At 42.5% G+C, this 25,000-nt stretch overlaps 1 protein-coding gene across 2 annotated transcripts; it reads right to left on the bottom strand.

Moving 5' to 3' along the window:
- Positions 1-2,344: 2,344 nt before the first annotated feature.
- syde2 (synapse defective 1, Rho GTPase, homolog 2 (C. elegans)) lies at positions 2,345-24,994 on the bottom strand. 2 transcript variants are annotated; one of them, XR_007967457.1, is made up of 6 exons: positions 23,672-24,994; positions 13,029-13,155; positions 7,721-7,902; positions 7,391-7,622; positions 4,685-6,279; positions 2,345-4,517 (listed from the first exon to the last, which is right to left on the bottom strand). XR_007967457.1 is itself a non-coding variant. In XM_052091074.1 (5 exons), the coding sequence occupies exons 1-5, from the start codon at positions 24,833-24,835 to the stop codon at positions 5,603-5,605; spliced, it is 2,382 nt and encodes a 793-aa protein (XP_051947034.1). In that variant the 5' UTR covers positions 24,836-24,994; the 3' UTR covers positions 2,345-5,602. The 2 variants fall into 2 exon arrangements, 1 of the variants encoding a protein (XP_051947034.1); XM_052091074.1 differs by having other exon boundaries at positions 2,345-6,279.
- Between the last annotated feature and the right edge of the window lie 6 nt (positions 24,995-25,000).

Genomic DNA, 25,000 nt, shown 5'->3' with positions numbered 1-25,000 from the left:
CGAGTCACTACGCCACCACGAGGACTTGGAGCGTATCGGGAATTGGGTGTTACACATTGGGGAGAAAATCAAAACAAAAACGGCAAAAATCTGGATTACAATAAGGCTCTTACAGTGGAAGTGAATGGGGCAAATCCATAAACGTTAAAAAGATGTCAAGACATGATTTAAGTGTAATAAAGTTGCTTACTAACCTTTTCTGTTTAAAGTTATATCCAATTTTACAACTTTGTTGCCATGGCGATGTAACGGTGTAAACCCTGTAATCCCGCTAATTTAGTAGTCCGCCCCCAAAACGACAGTTGACTCAACTTTACACCTTAAAATTGTCTCCATTCGTTTACTTTCTGAAACCCAGAATATTGCTTTAAAGTAAGCATAGATCACATGTTGAATCTCAAATCTGTAAACACTCCTATTGAAACGAATGTTTGTGTTTAACTTCAACTCAATACTCACTGTACGCCAACGTTTGTCATTTACACTGAATAATAAGTTAATCTTAATGGTACAACGTCACCGTATGACATAATATTGATTAAAATGAGTATTACATAGAGTAACTTTTACTTACTAATATTATATGCATATTACTTAAATAAACGTAAAGAACATGTCACGTTTCCCTTACAAACATGTTTAATCATGTACCACATGACATATGGACGCCTCCCTCGGGGAATCTTGATGCATGCTGTGAAGTCTATGAGCCAACATACAGTTGAAGTCAGAAGTTTACATACACTAAGTGAAGTGTGCCTTTAAGCAGCTTGGAAAATCCCAGAAAATTATGTCAAGCCTTTAGACAATTAGCCAATTAGCTTCTGATAGGAGGTGTACTGAACTGGAGGTGTACCTGTGGATGTATTTTAAGGCCTACCTTCCAACTCAGAGCCTCTTTGTTTGACATGATGGGAAAATCCAAAGAAATCAGACAAGACCTCAGAAAACATTGTGGACCTCCACAAGTCTGGTTCATCCTTGGGAGCAATTTCCAAACACATAAAGGTACCACGTTCATCTGTATAAACAATACTACGCAAGTATAAACACAATGGGACCACGCAGCCATCATACCGCTCAGGAAGGAGACGCATTCTGTCTCATAGAGATGAACATAGTTTGGTGCAATTAGTGCAAATATATCCCAGAACAACAGCAAAGGACCTTGTGAAGACGCTGGAGGAAACAGGTAGACAAGTATCTATATCCACAGTAAAAGGAGTCCTATATCGATATAACCTGAGAGGCTGCTCCGCCAGGAAGAATCCACTGCACCAAAATCACCATAAAAAAGCCAGACTACAGTTCGCAAGAGCACATGGGGACAAAGATCTCACTTTAGGAGAAATGTCCTCTGGTCTGAACTGGCCATAATGACCATCGTTATGTTTGGAGGATAAAAGGGCGAGACTTGCAAGCTGAAGAACAGCATCCCAACTGTGAAGCATGGGGGTGGTAGCATCATGTTGTGGGGTGCTTTGCTGAAGGAGGGACTGGTGCACTTCACTAAATAGATGGCATCATGAGGAAGGAACATTATGTGGATATATTGAAGCAATATCTCAAGACATCAGACAGGAAGTTAAAGCTCAGTCTCAAATGGCTCTTCCAAATGGACAATGACCCCAAGCACAGCTCCAAAGTTGTGGCTAAATGGCTTAAAGACAACAAAGTCAAGATATTGGAGTGGCATCACAAAGTCCTGACCACAATCCGATAGAAACGTTTGCAGTGAACTGAAAAAGCGTGTGCGAGTGAGGATGCCGACAAACCCGACTCAGTTACACCAGTTCTGTCTGGAGGAATGAGCAACAATTCCAGCAACTTATTGTGAGAAGCTTATGGAAGGATACCCAAAATATCTGACCCAAGTTAAACAATTAAATTATTATTGAGGCTTAATGCCGTTCTTATGCCATGTTGTTCATAACAGTTGCCAGTTGAGGGCGCTGTTTCGCTGCTGTTGATTTTATCAATGATTCTGCGCGATGTCGGCCTCAATGACTAATTCGGTATCTTTGGATTGAAGCATTTTGGAAATGGGGGCGTGGCTAATTCAACAGCTCAGTCTCGTGGATGTAGAATGGCTAAAATCGCGTATGGTCAGATTTCCATTGAATCACACGAAACTCTCTGCTCTGCTGGAAAACATGATCGTCGGGTTTTGTTCATGCCAGCTTGAGTGAATGCACCCCCCCCGTATGACAGACTCACCTGATATATCAGACTGGTGTTGATTCATCAGCCATCTGTGTGACATGAAATCACATGAACTGAGCAGATATGACACAGTTTCTAAACATATCAAGCTTTACAAAAATAACACTGGAGTCGGCAGAGCTACATGAAACATAAACTTTAATATCACCATATACTTCTCAATATCAGTACAAAGAATATCTGCTTTAGTCAAACTCTCATCAAGCACACAAAGAGGGGAATGTTTTCTCAATAAGCAGCTCACATCTTTATATCCACCGTAAGAAGTTTCCTTCTAACTGATCGTGGATCAGTCCTGTCCCTGATCTCTATACGACAGAGGTCAGACGTGCAGTGAGGGTATCTGATCCCAAATCAGACTTTTAAAGAAACTTCCAGACCAGTTACAGATCAAATACTCTTAAGGATGCGGTCACACTAGTCTGTTGAAATGTACATAGCAAAAAGATGTCTGACCAGTAGATCAGAGGTGCTCGAATGGGGGGTCTCTTGTGTGTTTAAATACAATGCAACCATCTAATCGTGCATACAGCATAAAATGGAGAAATCTTGATGTCCAATTTATTATCTGAAAGACTCATTTTGGTGATTTCACATCGGTTCAGTTCAGATAATGGAAAGCATAAATGCATATTTTAACATGATTCATTATTTCAAACAGAAGCCCAGGAGGGTAACCTCATATCGTGTTGCTCATAAGCATTCTAGTGTGACTGGCCCTTTAAGACTGACGAAACTGAGGCGATGGAAAACAAAACAAACCTGTAGTCCACTGGTTGTATTCGCTGGGATTAACTCGTTTTCCCATTTTAACCCAAGTTAGTTATTCAGTTGAAGCTGTTACAGCTGTAATAAATCCTCAAAGATCTTTATTTGGACCTTTTATGATGAGATTGTAGTCCATATTTCTTTATTATAGCTGCAGTGATTATCATCAGGCTAAAACACTGGACAGCTTATGTCAAGACTCATAGTCTTATATTCACAAGTACCGAAACTGCAAATTTACAACCATGCCATAAATGTGAGCAGCTGCCAAATGGAAAAAATACACAACAACACGGTAATTTCATGGTAATTAAAATAATCTCTATCTACAAGCATAAATACATCCCGCATTAGGAGACACGGAGAAACACTTTTGTTTTGACCGTAAAGCTTTTGACCGTGCAACTTTCGTGACCATAAATTGACCCAAAATCCCCTCGTTCTGTGACTGTGGGTTATTACATAGATTGAAAAATTATGTATATATATATGTATGTATATATTTGTTCAATCTATGTAATAATATAACAGGCTGATATGCAGCTAAGGAAGCTATGCACAAATATGCACAAACTGAAGTGTACGAACTGAAATGCAACATATTCGGACTATATTCATACATACATACATACGTGTGTCTGTCCAATACTGATTCATTTGTATCTCCGGACTGCTGAATTATTATGCACTTACAATTTTAATGCTCAAAAAAAGGACATTACTGTTAGCATGTATCTGTTGCTAGGATGCACACCAATGCTTGGTATCTTAAAGCCAAAGTATATCAGTTTTCCACGCTGCTAAGTGTGCATGCTGCAAATTTCCTCATTAGCACAGTACGCGCAGACTGTCCACAAGCGGTTTTCTAGGCATGCGGAAGGTACACGTCTGCCGTTGACGGTGTTAAAATGTGTCACGAAGCAGTTTTAGTGTGCATGCGGCAAATACATCCATAAGCCCGTACGTGTCTATGCGCGGTCAAAAGAGTACACTTTTACCCCAGCCTTTATACTATTGGTGTTGTTGTTCTTTTATGTCCTTTCTGAGACATGCATATTTGTTTTTGTGTTTGGTGGAGCGCTTTCAAAAGCCAAAACGGCTTCATTGATTTTACGTTTTATCTTCAAAAAACTTTTAAAGCTCTGCTTAACTATTATTAAATATTTCCTTTACAAATTACTACATTATTACAAGAATATTCATATTCACCTGTCCATAGCTTGTTTTAGGGGGAAGTTTGAAGCATTTTTCAAAGGAACTCTGTTTTAATCTCATTAAACCATATTCACATTCCATACTACAGACCAGCAGCATGAGTTGCTCCCTGAGGGAAAAGGTGTAGGGTTTAGGGGTTAAGGTAGGGCAAGGATTAGGGTAAAGGTTAGGGTCTAGGGTTTGGGATAACACCGTGCTGCACTCTGAACCTGGAGCAACCCTACGACTTACTCCAGGTTCAGAATGAAGGTGTAGGGTTTAGGGGTTAAGGTAGGACAAGGATTAGGGTAAAGTTTAGGCTAGACCCTAACCTTTACCCTAATCCTTGCCCTACATTAACCTTAGGTTTGGGATAACACCGTGCTGCACTCCGAACCTGGAGCAACCCTACGACTTACTCCAGGTTCAGAATGAAGGTGTAGGGTTTAGGGGTTAAGGTAGGACAAGGATTAGGGTAAAGTTTAGGCTAGACCCTAACCTTTACCCTAATCCTTGCCCTACATTAACCTTAGGTTTGGGATAACACCGTGCTGCACTCCGAACCTGGAGCAACCCTACGACTTACTCCAGGTTCAGAGTGAAGGTGTAGGGTTTAGGTTGTTACATGTAGGGGTTAGGACGTAGAATATGGGGTATGGGGCAACTTTCAAGAGAACCCAAAGACCTTTATTAGTTAGAACTCAATTCTGCAAAAATCTAGATCCCCAAGAACAGGTCTGAGCACCCTCTGGTAGGCTGTAGATTGCAGAGATTGAAGTTTGGGTTTAGGGTATAGGGTTCTGCGTGTAGGGAGTTGGGCATAGGGTGTAGGACATTAAGGGTTTAGGCCATAAATGGCAGAATTTATGGTTTAGGTCATATAGTTTAGGGTAGGAGTGCTCAGTTCTTCTCCTGGAGATCTATCATCAACCAGTGTGTAGTTCAAAGACTGCTCAACTTTGAAGTGAACCCCAACATCTAGACCTTCAGGAACCATTTTGAATAGCCTCTGAAAGGGTGTAAGTTCACAACCTTGGATGCATGTGTAGTACCTAGTTCACCCCCAGTAAGGCTTCACACCTGTTTGTACCTGAACTCCCAGCCATGCCTCTGACAACAGGCCTCGTAAGTGCATTGGTTTACATCGTAACAATTTGTACCTCTGTAGAAAGTAAAAAGCTCTCGCTGTCGTCAGCACCACCTTAACACAATAAAGGCACCTTGTGCACCCCTCAAGGGTTCAATGGGTTCTTCTAACAAGAAGAAAAACAATGAGATCAACAAAACGGAGACCAAAAGACAAATGAAAACAATCAGAATTAAGGAATGTCTTGGTGAATGTCTATAGTTATGGACCATAGCACTCATGTCTCCAAGGAAACACCAGGTTGAGCCGGACTAGTTAAGTTGCCCAATGTCAGTACCCAACGTTTAGCTTGTTCTTGTTGAGTTCTCTCTCTAGGTTGCCGATGAGAGTGTCAATGCTCTCCTGCAGGTCCCGCAGGTTGACCCTGTTGCTCAGTGCCGGGCTGATCTCCTGGATTTTCATGTAGGCCTGGTAGGTATGCTCTTTCAGTTGATGCTCTTTGTGATCTGGTAGGATCTGATCACACACGCTGATGGGGAGGGATTCCTCTATTTGTAGCCTGTCCAAACCTCCTCCCTCCTCTCGTTCGCTCTCTTCCTCCTCCTCTTCCTCCTCTATCTGCATTTTCTCAAATCCCTCGGTTACCTCATCCACCTCAGGCAGCTCTTGTTGGGAGACCACATTTTCAGTACCTTTCGACATGTCCTCCTTCCCTGCATTCGGAGGCTCTTCACTGGGAACATCATCATATTCGGCCTCCTCCTGGCAGCTCAGTTGGAGGTATGGCTCCCGGCAGCTGCTCCAGTCGCCAGCGTAGCGGTTACTGGGACTGTCCAGACGCCCGGTTCTAGGTCGTAAAACTCCAACCATTTCTGCATCAGTTAGATTCAGCACCTGTGGGCGCTCCTTCCTTCGCCTCATGGCAGCCGTCACCACTGGGAACACTTGGAGCGACTCCACTGGGGCAGGTGATGAAGGAGATGAAGACTTACCCTGAGCGTCCACAACTACAATAAAGAGAAAATGACAGGTTTAATACTTTGAGTACAATTTGATGCAGCATTGCAAATAATGAGAGAATATATTCAAAGTTTGCAAAACACTCAATGTATGCAGTACAAACCGAGATACATGCCTAAAACCCTCCAAAAAGCACAAACTGCCTAACCGCTTAACTTTACTTAGCCTGACTTAACGTTTGGGCAAAACCTCAAACACTTATTCTAAAACATTACAACCCCTTCTACTAAACTTTCCACAATGGTCATACTAATCCATAGCCCAGGTGAATGACAGGAATGAGCAACAACTGTGACAAGCTAGCACTTTGTTTAGCTTGTATTTGAAAAAGTCTGCATGTTAGCAAGATAGCTAACGGAGGATACGCAAAGCACACCAGTTTAATCCAGTTTACCTGTCCCGAACTGCCCTCTAAACCCTCTGCTGATATTTGATGTGGCCTATTGATGTGGCAGAACAAATAAAGCAACAAAATAAACAAGAATAGATATATAATAGCAGGCACACACAGCTTTAACTGGTCATCTTCCCAAACAAACAAACAAACAAACTGTTAAGCTAAGTTAAAACAAGTTGACGAGCTCAGATGGTAATACCAGGGTACTCTGATGTAAACCATGGTACAGAAAGATTACCATATTTATGTACAATGGTATTTACTTTTCAACTCCAATGTACTTCAAAGATTACTACTGTACCAAAAACCATGGTATTATCATGGTACATGTCCAAAAATACATGGTATTATATCCGGTCACGCCGCAGGCCGAGTGTAGCTGGCCTCATGCACATTCTCCACGCCTGAAGGAGGCCCTTTTTCAGAGAGAGGCCCCTCAACACAGGGCGATTGTTCTTCAGGGCGGGCGAGGGGGCGGGTCGGCCATAGTTGAAGGTTAAGACAGGAATGTGTGTAATTATAGACTGAGTTTAGTGTACTGCTCCTTCATATTCAAAGAAGTCACGCATACAGCAGGAGCAGAACAGAAGAGAGGGGTACAGTACATTGAATTGTCAGGCAGCACAAATCTGATTGGGATCTCTACTCGAAATGTGTAGATGTGCACATCCCTAGCTTATTTGTCATGAATCTGTTCTTACCTGGCCAGAGCTGCAGCAGGTAATGAAGCACCTCGATGTGTTTTTTGAAGTGTAGAGCACTGGCCAGCTCCTCTGAGTCAATAAACACCCGGTTCCCGTGAGAGGACGCATCCTGTCGCTGACTGAGCAGAACTGGACCGAAACAAACTGCAAGGTTCTGACACGTCATTTTATTCACCTCATGATGAGACGCCACACGCTTCAGATGATCCAGAAGCTTCCGTAACGTTGCCTGACACAGGAAGACACACACAAAGTGGTTATGTCATATTTTGTGTTGCTCTCTGTTGAATTTTCTGGGGCTAAATATCTTCCAGAACATTCCGGTACCTTCTCAACCTCGGGCAGAATCTCCAGCAAGCTGACAGTGTGTTTAGAGTCGGACAGGTCGTTCTCACAGCCGCCAGTTCCGATCTGCAGCGGTCTCTTTGCCATGGAGTCCAGAACCGACTCGTACAGCTCTTTAGTAATGAGCGGATGAGGAAGCTCTCGGAGATAGTCCTTCAACACACCTACAGTGAGAGAGAGAGCAATAGAGATTGACTGATTAATCAGCTGATATTTAATCATTGTAATGTAGTCCATTTTCCCAATGCACATTAAACTGGAATAAGTGAGCATAGCTATTAATTTGTCACTTTGTGTACACTGACAAAGTTTGACAACTAGCTTTCTAACTTTCCTGGAGATATGAGCCAACTCTCAGTCTAAAAATAGCTGATGTTCATTTCATTCACAGATAAATGTGCCTTGCAGGCAAGATTAAACGGCTGACAAATAAAATAAACTATCAGAGACAGTCATTACTGCATCTCTCGAGGGCTTTGTGCACTGGAGTCTCACTGGATCAGTGTGCTGAGTGTCAGAGGAAGCCCCATTGTTGTGGAGCTTTTTATTTTTTTACAGAGGTGTTGGAATTTGTCCCGGAATGTTGGGGAGAGGAACAATACTAGGCTGGTTACGTTCCAGAGGCAAGTTTCACACCTGAACAATTATAGTCTGAATGGGTGACATTAAACATGAGCCAGAGCTGATTTCACAATAGTATCAGTTATGCAGTGATGCAAGGACCCAAATGCAGAGATGGGAAACAAAAATTTGCTTTATTTAACAAAAGGCAAATACAAACAAACTCTATTGATGGAGAAAAAGGTGAACTAAAAACAGAACTAGTATAATACAAGAACCGACCGAGGGCTATACGCCTTACCAACAGAATTAGGGGAGCAGACCAAACCAGACACTCGCTAACAAACAAAATAAAATTAGCAAAGACAAGGAACAGGACAGGCTCGTCACTGGCCTCAGGAAACTGGACAGATTTGATGACCACGGGGAACTGGACAGGCTTGTCACTGGCCTCAGGAAACTGGACAGACTTGATGACCACAAGGAACTGGACAGGCTCTTCAACAGCCTGAGGAAACTGGACAGACTTGATGACCACAGGGAACTGGACAGGCTCTTCAATAGCCTGAGGAAACTGGACAGACTTGATGACCACAAGGAACTGGACAGGCTCTTCAACAGCCTGAGGGAACTGGACAGGCTCTTCAACAGCCTGAGGAAACTGGACAGACTTGATGACCACAGGTAACTGGACAGGCTCTTCAACAGCCTGAGGGAACTGGACAGGCTCTTCAACAGCCTGAGGGAATGGGACAGACTTGATGACCACAGGGAACTGGACAGGCTCTTCAATAGCCTGAGGAAACTGGACAGACTTGATGACCACAAGGAACTGGACAGGCTCTTCAACAGCCTGAGGGAACTGGACAGACTTGATGACCACAGGGAACTGGACAGGCTCTTCAACAGCCTGAGGGAACTGGACAGACTTGATGACCACAAGGAACTGGACAGGCTCTTCAACAGCCTGAGGAATCTGGACAGACTTGATGACCGCAAGGAACTGGACAGGCTCTTCAACAGCCTGAGGGAACTGGACAGAATCTTCAACAGCCTGAGGAAACTGGACAGACTTGATGACCACAAGGAACTGGACAGGCTCTTCAACAGCCTGAGGGAACTGGACAGGCTCTTCAACAGCCTGAAGAAACTGGACAGACTTGATGACCACAAGGAACTGGACAGGCTCTTCAACAGCCTGAGGGAACTGGACAGGCTCTTCAACAGCCTGAGGAATCTGGACAGACTTGATGACCGCAAGGAACTGGACAGGCTCTTCAACAGCCTGAGGGAACTGGACAGAATCTTCAACAGCCTGAGGAAACTGGACAGACTTGATGACCACAAGGAACTGGACAGGCTCTTCAACAGCCTGAGGGAACTGGACAGGCTCTTCAACAGCCTGAAGAAACTGGACAGACTTGATGACCACAAGGAACTGGACAGGCTCTTCAACAGCCTGAGGGAACTGGACAGGCTCTTCAACAGCCTGAGGAAACTGGACAGACTTGATGACCACAAGGAACTGGACAGGCTCGTCGACAGCCGCCATGGTAAAGAGCGCTGGCAGCGCCTGGGGAACAGCCTCCATGGCCATGGATGCTAATAGCGGCAAGGGAATGGCCTCTGTGGCAATGAGTTCTGGCAGCGGCAGGGGAACAGAGAAGAAGGGACCCAACGCCTCCGGGTTGTCAACCGCAGTGGACTCAGCCGATGGGCAGGGCTTCTTTCATCTCCTCTTCCTCATCTGAGTCATCCACTTCCGTGTGGGGGTGTCATCATCCTTAGGTTAGGATGAAGATTGGAAGTACTCTGAGGCACAGGCTGTGATGAACCCATCTCATTTTATGGCCAGCCTGATGGTCTTGAGAAGACTCCTACCCTCCCCCGATCTGGGATACACGAGTTAATGGACATGGTATTCTCATAGTACAGGTCCAAACAAATGTGGTATTACCATGGTAAATGTCCATAAACATGGTATTACATTTACATTTACATTTACTGCATTTGGCAGATGCTTTTATCCAAAGTGACTTACAGAGCCCTTATTACAGGGACAATCCCCCCGGAACAACCTGGAGTTAAGTGTCTTGCTCAAGGACACAATGGTGGTGGCTGTGGGGATCGAACCAGCAACCTTCTGATTACCAGTTTACCAGTTATGTGGTTTAGACCACGGTAAATGTCCAAAATTGTGTTATTCTAGTACATGTATAGTGCATGTTTGTTTTTGTTTTTTAATTTATAGTACATTTAAAACACCAATTAACAGACTCTAAATAGAGGAGCTAATTCAGTCTGACTTCACCTTTGACCTGGGAAGTGTATGTGACAGTATGTCATGTGCGGCACACACACACGCGCGCGCGCGCACACTGGAAAGTGGAGAATAAACCTTTTAATCCTGACATATTCCATGTGATTAAAAGCACTATGATGTCATCAGACCTCGTAATCTCTCTTACGATTACTTAAAGACCAAATTAAATGTGTTGAAATTATTTCTTATATCTAACTCTTTACAGTTCTGCTTGTGGCTTGAGACTCTTTTAAAGATCTGATGTCTGAAAACTTGTAAATACAACTTGGTTTTCTAGAGGACTGATATAAACTTGTGCACACTGACTCCTGAACATTGCGTAAAGCCACCGATCAGACTTGAGCTTGTGATGTTGTGGCGTTACACATGTTTTATAGCACTTTTTCACAAAACACACACACTCTTTGTCTGTGGGGTCTCGTGGGGTCAATTAATCTCACCGCAGTGAATGAAACACCATCTGTGTGAGTTCACACACACACACACACACACTGTGAGAGGGGGAAGGGCAGCGTATGGATAACTGAGGACTGACCTACAGTCAGTTTCTTTGTCCTGTACGGTTGTGATGTCTGAAACTATGCTTTTATAGCACTATGGACTACTTTTGTATGAAAAGTACGTTTATGTTTAGAACCATTAAGATTTATAGATATTATTATTTGCATTGATTTGGGGTTACATATCACCAGGACATTTACTTGACAGGGAATCACGAGAATCGCTCTTTACATATAGATCTCTTAAAGATACAGTAGCAAAAACACCAGTTTAATTCTAAGTGTCAAATGGTCATGAAAAACTAAATTGACTCATTTTTGGAGCCAGAAATCTTGACTAACATTATAAGAGGACTTCAAGGGAAAACATAATACGACGCCTCCTCTCTCTATGGGTTGAATGTCTGGACAGTAGCAGCAGGCGTGCTGATTGGCTGGCTGGCATGATGGGACTTTGATCGGGCCACATGTTGGTTTAAAAGAAGGTAAATAAACACACAAACACACACAGACACACACACACACACTAGAAATGTCCATCTTTGAGATACACACAGTAAACACAGGTTAACGCATAACCGAGTTTCAAGTTCTCATCAGAATAAACGCCCGCCAAATCTTACGTGTGAACGTTGGACTTCCTTCTCTGTGTGTGGAAACAATGGAAAGAGACAATTTTGTTTACGGTGTGTGTTTTGCGATTATTTCTTGACCTTTGACCTCTGGTGAATCTCCTCTCTTGAGCTCTTCACACGTACACAATCTAAATGAGGATATACCGTAGACAATCTTTTGTTTTTAAAGTGAACTATAAGGACTACAGACATTAAACCAAAACACGTTCCTTATTATATTTGGGTCTTTCTTAAACCATTGAGATTTTTTTTAGTAATAGCTAAAGATATGTCTTTGACAATTATGTTGGTGTTGCTTATATGCTGCATTTTTGCTTATAACTTCATGAAAAATAGGTTATTATCTGTCAAACGAGTCCACACACAAGATAATCAGATGTATAGATCATTAGATAATCCACAATGAAGCACAATGTTACATATGACCACCAGGAGATGGCGCCAAATACACGACACATACATCAATGATGCCTCAAATGGCACAGAATGAAACTCATTTTAAGACAATATCGGTTAGGTTTAGGCTAAAGATTTAGTCCAGAGAGGTATATTTTACTCATAAAATAAACAGAACATAAAATCTCACACATCATTATTTAGAGGAGGTGATTATCTTTCAAACGAGTCCACACACAAGATAATCAGATGTATAGATCATTAGATAATCCACATGAAGCACAATGTTACATATGACCACCAGGAGATGGCGCCAAATACACGACACAGACTCAATGATGACTCAAATGACACAGAATGAAACTCATTCTGTGAAATCTCATGACTAAAATCATGTCTGCATGCTATGAAACATTTAGTCAAGTTTTGATATAAAACAAAGCATTGTTTTTTAGCCACACTTAAATGGCCCACCTGTTGGCCAGTGACAGTTAACAGGTATAAAATGGGTGTGTACGATGCCCGTGTAGCACCCCCTTTTTCACCTACAGTCACCAAAATTGGTACGTAAATAGTTCTCATCAAGCCGGAGAACTTTCATCATTATAGTCATTAGGTCTGCCCAGAGGAAGTCGGCCATTTTGGATTTTTTTATATTGCCATCTCTGAACTTTGAAATACTCTTCCTAGGGATTCATGGGACTGTCGCCACATTTAAACAACATTATGCCAAGACACTGTAGATGCTAAATTGTGAACAGATGTTTGCTATATCGAATGGTGTTGCCGGGCATTGATGTTGAAAAATAGGAAACAGGAAGTGTCTCATATCTTCTGAGTGCAATGTGCGAGTATGAAAGGTTTATATGCAGTACCTGTAATGACGTTAATATCTGGGTAGTTGTCTTCCGACAACTCGACAGTGTGACTGTCTCTCTCAAACGCTTCTCGCAGTTCCTTCTTCACTGCTGCCGAACCGCACAGACGATAGAGACCCACCACCTGTCAATCAAACACACAGAACATTTATATAACATTTGCACACCATCACAACATCCCTAAACCAATCACACAAATGCAACCTTCATGCAACGCTGCAATTGTTTTTTTCCAAAATTCCTAAACCAAGGTTTCAAGATACATCCACCAAACTGGGTACATACCTTCAGACTGTTCTGACGTTGTGTGCTACACATTTACTAACTGATCGTAATTACCATCGTCCTATAACGTAAAAATCACATAGACTTCAATTCATGTAATTTTATTGATTTCAAACTCCATCTTTCAATACTGACAGTTTTTGTTTGTTTTTTTTTTGTTTTTTGCATTTTCAATCTAATTTTATTTAAAATGTAAAAAGTTGAAACTTTTGGCAGTCTGATCAAATAGTGAGTAGCAACATAGCAGATGCTAAAATATAGTAGGTCTTTCGGGTATAACATGTAGGGATGCAACGAACGATTATTATGATAATCGATTAATCTAACGATTATTCTGCGATTATTGCAACGATTAATCGTTAGCTCTTAAACGATTATTCTGCTTGTGTCCCGACTCAAAAGGTTGTATTAAACGTGCTTACTAACAATAAAGAGGACAAAATCATCTTTTAAAAATACCTCTAATTAACCTTCAATGAATTAAAGGGGGAAAAACGTTTTATAAGTTTAATTCCGTAAAGAAACTGCAAAGAAATCCTCTTGTTATCAAGTGTTTTTCTCTTGTTTTCCATTTAAAATGGTCTAAAAATCCTTAAAACAAGATATTTTAAAATATTTGTATTTTTAATATTATATTCAACATTCTCAGATAATATTTGTTTCTTCTGCAGTAGCTGCTAAATTAAATGTACATTGTTTTAAATGAGTTTTACATATTTTTATTGGAAGTTAAATTTAGTTTAACTTCCTTAAACTAAATTGCAATAAATCGGAAATCATCGTCATTGGTCCCAAATCACTCCTCCCCTCCTCCCAAGACTTCACTCTCTCCGTCGATGGCCATACAGTTACCACCTCTACCCAGATCCGAAATCTTGGTTTCATTTTTGACCCCACACTCACATTTAAGTCCCATATCCGTCATATCACCAAAACTGCCTTTTTCCACCTACGTAATATTGCTCGTCTACGCCCTACCCTCTCCACATCTGCTGCGGAAACTCTCATTCATGCATTCATTACATCAAGACTCGACTACTGCAATAGTCTCCTATATGGTCTCCCATCCTCTGATATAAAAAAACTGCAATACGTTCAAAACTCCGCTGCCCGCCTCCTCACCCACACCCGCTCCAGAGACCACATCACCCCTGTCCTTCAACAGCTTCACTGGCTCCCTGTGCAACAGCGCATCCATTACAAAGTTCTGCTCATCACTTACAAAGCCCTCAATAACTTGGCACCTCCATATCTCACAGACCTCTTACAGCATCACCGCCCCTACCGACGCCTCCGCTCTGCCGACTTAGGCCTTCTCAAACCCATCACCAAATCAATACACCGAACTTTGGGGAACGAGCATTCGCCATCGCTGCCCCCACCCTTTGGAACTCACTCCCCATCCACATCAGAAACTCGGACTCACTAACCACCTACAAAAAACTGCTCAAAACCCATCTGTTTCACCTTGCCTACAATCTATAATACCACTCTCACCATTGATTGTTTCATTTGTAAAGCGTCTTTGAGTTCCTTGGAAAGCGCTATATAAGACTTATGTATTATTATTATTATTATTATTAAATCATAAACGTATTTGGTTGGCGTGTATAACGGGGCGAACGAATACTTCCCCTCTCTCACCTTTCTGTTCACTTCAATCCATCTTTAACTCATAAAATAACTCTCTCTTATTAATAAAGCTGTGTTGCCAGTTTTCTTCAGGATAAGAAACACACAGTGACACGTATATAATGATTCAATCAGTCACGAGCAATCACGTTACAGTCTAGCTGCTTTAAGCACATTTGAGGGGTGCAGTTTCAATCTCTCCCCCTCCGATCGGGACATTCACACGACTCACAGAAGAAGCGCTGACCGCACAAATGCCAGTTTCAGAGTTTGTACTTATTTACATGATCCGCTTCCGTATTATTTGATCTTTAATAAAGCTGTAACACATTAAATATAAACTGCATTAAAGATGTAACGCCGGGGTGTTTCCTTTAAAGAGCTCCGACACGTATTCCACAACGAGAGCTCTCGCGCATCATCAGTAGAGTTTAATGTGATCTCATGTTACGTTAAATGAGATCAAACGACTATTCCACAACGACATTTTTTATTGTCGACATTGTCCATAAGGTCGACTAATTGTTTAAGCCCTAATTCCATGCATGCATAAAATGTGCATACTGCATACTACCAAAAATGTACCTGTAGTGTGCTACTATGCCATCCCAAATATATAGACAATGCCGAAACTCATGGACCAATAATACGATTCCCATTGGGAGATATTCACAGGAATCAGGAGATCAGCTGTACCACACACTAGAAATACAGTTTCAAGGAGTGCAAACAGTTAATCGCTAAACTCCTTGAAGCTTCTCCTCGACTTCAGTCTGTATCACATTGCGTTAATATGTCATTTATGTGCATTCCAGGAACATTAGAGCTCGTTCTAGTTACTGTCCTGGAACATTTATAATCTCTTCTAGACGTCCTAGTTACTGTGTATCACCTTCATGTCCTTCATGGATGAAAGAACAACAAAGACTCGGAATCGCACACTACACGATACAGTACTTACTACTGATGTAGTATGCAGCATGTATACTTCCCTGCAGCTTTTAATATCGCTTTCTTGCCATCTTACTCACAGAGTGAAGAGATTTGGGGTGTTTCTTCAACTTCAGGCACTTTCATGTGCCCGGGGTTCATTTTAAACATACTGAAACTGTTTTCTTTGTGTTATATGAAAGTCTGATTATAACTGGACACTTTTTGCCAGGCCTTCATAATTAATGAAATGCCTTTTATGTATAGATTTATAGTTCTAGCCTCATCCAAGACCCAAAAATACAAATTATGGGATTAAAAAGTAAACGTGTCAGATAAAAAGTCATTGTTGAATACAAAAAAACAACATGAGATTATAAATCAAACTTTGCAGATACAAAGTAAAAATGATGACATAAAAAGTTGAAATTATGAGGAAAAAGATCTTACATCAAAATGTTCAGATACAAAGTCATCATTATTAAAGTAAAAAGTCATTATGTTGAAATAAAAGTCAAAATTATGAGATAAACTTAAAATAATGAGATTAAAAGTTATGGTTGAATAAAACAATACAATGATGAGAATCAGAATATTCAAGTAAAAGTCTATAAACTCTCTATAAACATACTGTTCAGTACAGTACTTGAAATAACAGTATGCAGTGTGTACTATGTAGTGTTCACTAAGTAGTAAGCTAGTATTCCACTGCAAACACAGCCTAATAGATTAGATTAGCAGTCTCTAATAAACAGAAGGAATTAGCTGCGATATTCAACCCAGTGTGTGTTTGTGTGAAGTTTAACTCTAAAAATATAACCCAGAGGAAACCAAAGAATAACCAAAGTTTAGGAGTTTCCTGAATTCAGTAAAACCTTCCTCTTTTCTTCCCCGACTGAAGGACAGTTTTAGCACAGACTCCGACCACATGTCCCAGGCTACCTTTAAACACAAAGTCCACGGGAGGAATTTGTAATTTGGGTTTAAGCCAAACGCCTCCGTTATGCTAACGGACTCTCTCTGTTAGCATAACACAGCTCGAAACTACCCATTCAAAGCTCTCAGGCACGAGCGTTTCAGTGTGATTTATAGCAAGGTTATGAATAAAAATAGTTCATGATAGTGAGTCAATTATGCTAAAATGTTCGTTTTAGTGTGAACTATTGCTTTAAATGCAGAGCTAATAATTCACACACATTTCCCGCAGGCATAGCATTCCTTTAGCACACATGACCTGCGTATGTTTTGGTGACAGTAAATCATCTTTGAGGCCGCAGGGCGTCTTTCTTCAGATAAACAATGACGAGTTCAGGCTCACACATTGTTAGCAACTAAACCCTGACATAAAAACCCTCTTCAGTTCCCAAGAATACCAGAGAAACATGCTAATTCAGAGCAACAGTTTTAGCTGTAGCTTTAGCATTCATTCTGAGGCTAACAACACTTAACAACTGCAAACACCACAGCGCACTGCATGGAAACACTTATATAGTGTGCAGAAAGCAACAATAAATATTTAACCCTTATGCGTCAAGAGAATAATTACTCAGAGGTCCTTCGAGGACAACAATGTCCACATCAAATAACTGCTATTAATATGATTTTCAAGACACTTTTAAACAACATCAGTCATGATCAAAACTACCAAATATACATTATTTTCAAGATTTTAACCCTTTAAATGCCAGTTTGTTTATATACTGTTTTTACACACACACACGCAAATACACACTCATACTCACACCCACATATATACACACACACACTCACACAAACACACACACACACACACGCAAACACACACACACTCACACAAACACACACACACACGCAAACACACACACTCACACAAACACATACACACGCAAACACACACACACTCACACGCACACACACTCACACTTACACTCACACTTACACTCACACACAAACGCAAATACACACACTCAAACCCACATACATACACACACACTCACACAAACACACACGCAAACACACACACTCACACACATACACACACACACACACACACACGCAAACACACACATGTAGTGTTTCCATGTTTTATGGGGACTTTCCATAGACATAATGGTTTTTATACTGTACAAACTTTATATTCTATCCCCTAAACCTAACCCTACCCCTAAACCTAACCCTCACAGAAAACTTTCTGCATTTTTACATTTTCAAAAAACATAATTTAGTGTGATTTATAAGCTGTTTTCCTCATGGGGACCGACAAAATGTCCCCACAAGGTCAAACATTTCGGGTTTTACTATCCTTATGGGGACATTTGGTCCCCACAAAGTGATCAATACACGCACACTCACACTCACACACACTTACACACACTCACACACACACACACGCACACATACACACTACACACACTCACACACACACTTACACTCACACACAAACGCAAATACACACACTCACACCCACATACACACACACACACACACACACACACATATATACATACACACACACACTCACACAAACACATACATACACACTCACACAAACACAGACACAAACACATACATACACACACACACACACTCACACACACATTCACACAAACACATACATAAACACACACACTCACACACAGACACACACACACACAAACACATACATACACACACACACACAAACACATACATACACACACTAACACACACACTCACACAAACACACACACAGACACACTCACCAAACAATGTTAGCTGCATCATGTATTCAGTTGTCCTGCAGGTCTCTATAATACAGTAAACAGTGAATAGGGGAAAAGCTTGTATTTGCTCCACAGGCTAAATGTGAGAAAATTGGCGCCATCTGGTGGAAAATATAAAATGTTTTTATTTTGAAGCCAGGGCTCCAGAATGAAAGTATAATATAATAGAATTAATAATTTTATGCTTTAATGGCACTGGGATCAATTATTACAGTTTTAATGGGTTTCAATGGGGACATTTTTGTCCTGAAGGTCCCGAGTGTGACTATTGTGTGTACACAGTGTATTATAGATGCATTATAGATGTATTATAGATGTATTATAGATGTATTAGAGGAACTGAGGATGAAATATCAAAATTCTGCAAAAATACACACCTTTGGCGAAATGTGTGCCGTTAGCATTAACAGCCAAAATGATCAAAAAAAACTAAAATAAAACAGCCAAAATGTCCCGAAGGTCACACAAGGGTTAAGAATACTTGGAAATACAATAAATGCAGAGCTGTGCATCTGTTACCAAGAATATCAGAGAAACATGTTCATTCAGATCTGCGATGCACCGATTTAAAACTGTGTCTGTTTTCGCAGAAAAAGATTGTAAAAACGAGTATTACTGTCAAATATATAGTAATCTTTGTCATATATTTTAGAAGACAATACAGTAGTTTTTACAATAAAATGTCAATGATGTTGACATAAAATTTTTTATCATGTAATCTATTAAACAAATGTACACATGATGGACCAAACATAATAGAACAAATAGTGGCTTATCTTTATTATTTTAGAAGAAAAAAAACCCATTTAATAACAGGAACGAACATTTTCATCAATGTTCTTTTCAGTCAGGATTTAGGCCACAGTACAGAGACTGCTCTTATCATCTGATCGCGGCTGCATTTCTCTTCTAGTGCTTTTATATCTTAGTGCTGCCATTGACACGATTGATCACAACATTCTCTTGAATAGGCTGGAGAATTATGTTGGCATTAGTGGAGTTGCATTAGCATGGTTTAAGTCCCATTTAACCGACCGCTACCACTTTGTCTGTGTAAATGAGGAATTGTCAAACCAAACAAAAGTGAAGTATGGAGTGCCACAGGGATCCGTTTTAGGGCCTCTGCTTTTCTCCTTATATGTGCTTCCCGTGGGAGATATTATCAGGAAATGTGGAATAATTTTCCACTGCTATGCCGACGATACACAACTTTATATTTATTCAAAACCTGATGAGATTTCACATCTCTGGAATAGTCATCCAAAGATGGTTCAGGACGCATACATATTCTGAGGTTGCCAGACCTGCATGATGTCCGACTCCCACTACTGCTGATTGATGACTACTAACTGCAGCCTGTGCCAGCCAGATATCACCTCAGTCTACTACGATGGCCAGAGGATGAACTGATGCAGCACCAACGGTCAGACATGTGATACTTCACTAGACACTGCCTGAAACTTGGATATAAGATTGATTGTCCCTTGACAATCAAATTACCAAATTTGCTAATACAAAATGCATTACTGGGAGGATGTCCAGAAAGATCAAAAAATAAACTTGGTTCAGGATGCAGCAGCCTGAGTGCTGACGAGAACCAAGAAATATGATCATATTAGCCCAATTGTATCATCGTTACATTGCTACCTGTAAAATTCCGTATTCATTTTTAAATACTTCTAACTACAAAGGTTTGAATGGTCTCCGCAGTACTTAAGTGAGCTTCGATCGCAACATTCCAGCCTGTTAATAATACCTAGAATATCAAAATCCACAAAAGGAGGACGATCCTTTTCCCATTTGGCTCCTAAACTATGGAATAGTCATCCAAAGATGGTTCAGGACGCATACATATTCTGAGGTTGCCAGACCTGCGTGATGTCCGACTCCCACTACTGCTGAGTGATGACTACTAACTGCAGCCTGTGCCAGCCAGACATCACCTCAGTCTACTACGATGGCCAGAGGATGAACTGATGCAGCACCAACCGTCAGACATGGGACACTTCACTAGACACTGCCTTGAAACTTGGATTTAAGATGGACTCCACCTGAAATTAATCGGTCACAAGCTTACAGTCCAACTGCAGTGTCCTCACTGACCTCTGCCTGCATCACCTTGGTCAAAGACTGTGATCCCAATAGGCTCACATTTACACGACAGATGGGTTTTGTCAAATAGGCCTATAATAAGACCGCTTGATCACAAATACAGAAAATGACAGATGTTGAGAATGAACGTGAGTGCGGGAGGAAGCCGACACTAATAACGAGCGACCACAAGCAATTCATTGTGGAAATAAAAAGACTTCTGGCACGAAAAATGACAAACTTCTCTGTTCAATTGGAGAAAACAAAAAATGAAGGTTATAATACGTCTTTCTCCTCTTTTAGATTAGTAACCTATCGGATACGCAAAATGTCGAAACTTCATAAAGGCTGATAATATGTCACGCTTGCAGATTTGTGGCAGGGCGGAGGGCGGGGCCGGGTCGATGATCCTACACACCCGGTCCCGTATTAGGCTAATCAAGCCTCCCGAGAGGGATAAAGGTCGACTGCAGAGGATCGTGCGGGAGAGAGAGATCGTTTACGGACATGTCCGTCATGTGTGTGTGTTTGTGTCCTTGTTTTAAGTTTCTCTTTAAAATATTATTTATATCGTCAAGCCGGTTCTCGCCTCCTCGTAACGAGTGAAATCCTTTCCCCAAATTTGTCTCAGAGGGCATTCATGATCTTAGCCAGAGGGGAACTGACCCCCACAGTGAGTCTGTTTTCTCCCAAATGTTATTTTTCTCCATTAATCAACATCTTATAGAGTTTGTGTTCCTTGCCACAGTCGCCTTCTATTATGACTCGAAAAATATCTATATTACAGCTATTTGACACAATAAGGCCAATGTTGTGTTTTAGATTATGTTGTGAGGGTCTTTACCCGCCACTGAAATGTTGGTATCATGGCAACACTATCTGGGACATTTGTAAATCTCTGTACCCTGTACCAAGGTTGGCCGAGGTTAAACCAGCGAAAAACTGCAGAGAGGAAGAGACAGATTAACAAACAGTGAACACGCCTTGAATAATCCATTAGAGCGCCTCCATGATCTTTAAATCTACGGTAAATCTGATCTGAGGACAGCAGACACACTCGCGGGATGAATGGATGAGAACGACTTTAAAATCTGGGTGACACTGTAACAGAGATAGATAGTGTGTGTGTGTGTGTGTGTGTGTGTGTGTGTGTCTGCGCATTTATAATGCAGATGAATGGCTGGAATTTGGCAATATGCCTGGGTACACAAACCATGGCAAGGCCTTGCAAAGCATGTGTGTAAGTGTAATGTCAGCGGACAAGGACTTTGGTGAGCTAAATTTAACCGAACCCTAACAAATGACAGAGAACATCAGATACAGTTCAAGGCAAACTGTGCCATTTCTGCACCACAAGCAGCACCGAACGAATTGGAGAATTACAAACAGATAGTCCTGCCCAGGTCTGGACTGGTAATCTGGCATACCGGGCATTTTCCCGGTGGGCCGACGCACTTTGGGGCCGATCAGGGGAGGACTGGCCATCGGGAGAACCGAGGGGTCTGGTGGGTCGACGCACTTTGGGGCCGATCAGGGGAGGACTGGCCATCAGGAGAACCGAGGGGTCTGGTGGGTCGACGCACTTTGGGGCCGATCTGGGGAGGACTGGCCATCGGGAGAACCGAGGGGTCTGGTGGGTCGACGCATTTTGGGGGTGATCAGGGGAGGACTGGCCATCGGGAGAACCGAGGGGTCCGGTGGGTCGACGCATTTTGGGGCCGATCAGGGGAGGAATGGCCATCGGGAGAACCGAGAGGTCCGGTGGGTTGACGCACTTTGGGGCCGATCAGGGGAGGACTGGCCATCGGGAGAACCGAGGGGTCCGGAGGGTCGACACACTTTGGGGCCGATTAGGGGAGGACTGGCCATCGGGAGAACTGAGGGGTCCGGTGGGTCGACGCATTTTGGGGCCGATCAGGAGAGGACTGGCCATCGGGAGAACCGAGAGGTCCGGTGGGTCGACGCACTTTGGGGCCGATCATGGGAGGACTGGCCATCGGGAGAACCGAGGGGTCAATTGGGTCGACGCACTTTGGGGCCAATCAGGGGAGGACTGGCCATCGGGAGCACCAAGAGGTCCAGTGGGTCGGCCGCAAAACATGCCAAATGGGCCGCGATAAGCTAAAATGAGCCACCGCGTTACGTGGAACGGACCACAAAAAGGCGTTGCGTATTTTCGATTTTTGGGCCTGTTGCTATGTATAATCCCAGGACGATTTCTCTTCCCAGTCCATCCCTGGTCCCACCCCAATCTCACGTCAGCGGTCGAGCCAGATGTTGACATACCAGGCTGCTCAACAAACGATAATTCAGGAAGTCAACATACGAATGGTTCACTTAAAGCTGTCTCTATTAGTTTAACTGGACTTCAAGATTGGCTTTTATTCCATGTGTTTTAGCTTTGAGGTCATCTAAATGCTAGTGTACTCCAAAAAACGTGAAATCAACAAGTGTAAAGAAAATTTTAAAATTGCACACAATCCACACTAAAAGGTTTGAGTTAAAAACACATCTTTTTCTCTATGTTTTGGTCTACCGTCCACTCTGAGACTGCATTTTCGAATGGCAAAAACGTTGTTTTTCGATAACGCTATCCCAAGTAGGTACATTTGAAAACAATCAAAGATGGCGGCCCATGTTGTAGAGGTGTCGTTGTGCCTGATATTCACTTTAATAGCGTTGTTAACGATGAATGTTCAACCTTCACATTGCATTCCTTGAAAGGCGATAGGAAGTGATTCGGAATTGCAGTGTGGAGACGGAAAACGAGGACAATTGCGTTTCAGACCGTTTTGTTGAACAGTGATTTTTTGTATTGCATTTTCAGAGTGGACGAGAACCTTTTGGAGAACCCTTGAAAATGTTGTTTCGGAAATTCGCCCATTTATCTTTCGATTACAGAATTGGTAAGTGGGATGCATACAACTGAAACAACCACAAAGAATTACTTTGTCCACGCACCTGGCAGCCCCTCCTCTCGATCTCAGCGATACACTTCTCGATGAGCAGCGGGACCATCAGTCCAGACGCCTCCCACTCGACCACGCGCCGAGCCTCCGCGCCGAACACCTGCGACTCGTGGTGGCCATCTTGGCCATCCAGAGAGTTTTGCCTCTGCTCCATCAGGCTCAGCTTCACGTAGATCATTCCGCGTGGCTCCAGACGGACCGCGAGCTGGTGCGTCTTCCTCACGCGGAACAGCACCGGCAGAACTACAGTTCCATGGCAGCACACGCGGTTCCGCCGCGGCATCGACTCCCAGCTAAACACAACGAGTTTAAGGTGCTGAGCATTCTCCAAATCGATATTGAAGGTGTGGTCCATGTCCAGGAAGGCCGTGCGACACGTCAACAGAGCCGTTCGGGCCTTATTGACAGAGTCCACTTGGATGGCGCAGTAGATGTCACGGGAATCGACCCGCAGAGGTTTCAGGTCCTCGGCGCCATAAAAGTGCAGACTCATAAGTCCAGAGATGTACGTTAGACACTTCGGCTGCTCGGAGAAACTGTACGAACGGAAGGCGTCGATATCCAGCTCTGTGCCGGGAAGCTTCGGGCTTCCGCCATTCCCATTAGGATCCCGTTCCCGGGCTTTGGCGTTCTTTCTTTCCGACGTGCCATGATTGCCCAACTTCGCCACAAGTTCGGGCGAGTCCCCGTCGCTGAGGTAACCTCCCTTGCTTGCCGATTTGGGAACACCGCCACTGTTGCTCCGTCTCTTATCACAGTTGTGTTGTGTTGAAACGCTGCTGTCCAAATGGTACCGCCAAATCACGTTACCGCTCGCCAATGCAGTCGCTACACCTGCTGGGGACCATCTAGACTGGGAATGCCCCAGTTCTGGCATCCTACTGGCTTTGGACTCTGATTGGCAATTACTGCCTGTCGCACTGCTTGCGAGGTTCCCTTTAACGCTAAGCTTCCGACTGAGATCGGGCAATTTCTTCATCTTCATGGAGAGTTTTCGGACAGTCCGCGGTGACTTGATTTTATCGGGAAGAGACCAGTTCATAGCGTTGCTTCTTTTAGCCGGGTTTGGACTAGAGGAGGGAGACAGACCACCGGTGGACTGCTCTGACGCATCTGTTGGAAGAAAAAGAGGGGTTGCATAAGTAAATTGCCCCATTCATTATGAAATTTGCCCCCGAGGTCTTAGCTGACCCTGAGATAGTCCCAGTAATGCATGAGTGTTTTTAAAGTGTATTGCAAATGACATCATTTAAAAATGATGGAAAAATATAAAACTTTTGACTTAAAGTTGTGAGTATTGAATAAATATTTTTAAGATTAA

This window comes from Xyrauchen texanus, chromosome 25 (assembly GCF_025860055.1).
Source record: "Xyrauchen texanus isolate HMW12.3.18 chromosome 25, RBS_HiC_50CHRs, whole genome shotgun sequence".
Taxonomy (NCBI): domain Eukaryota; kingdom Metazoa; phylum Chordata; class Actinopteri; order Cypriniformes; family Catostomidae; genus Xyrauchen; species Xyrauchen texanus.
Note: the sequence above shows the minus strand (reverse complement) of the source record. Positions and strands in the feature narration are given on the sequence as shown.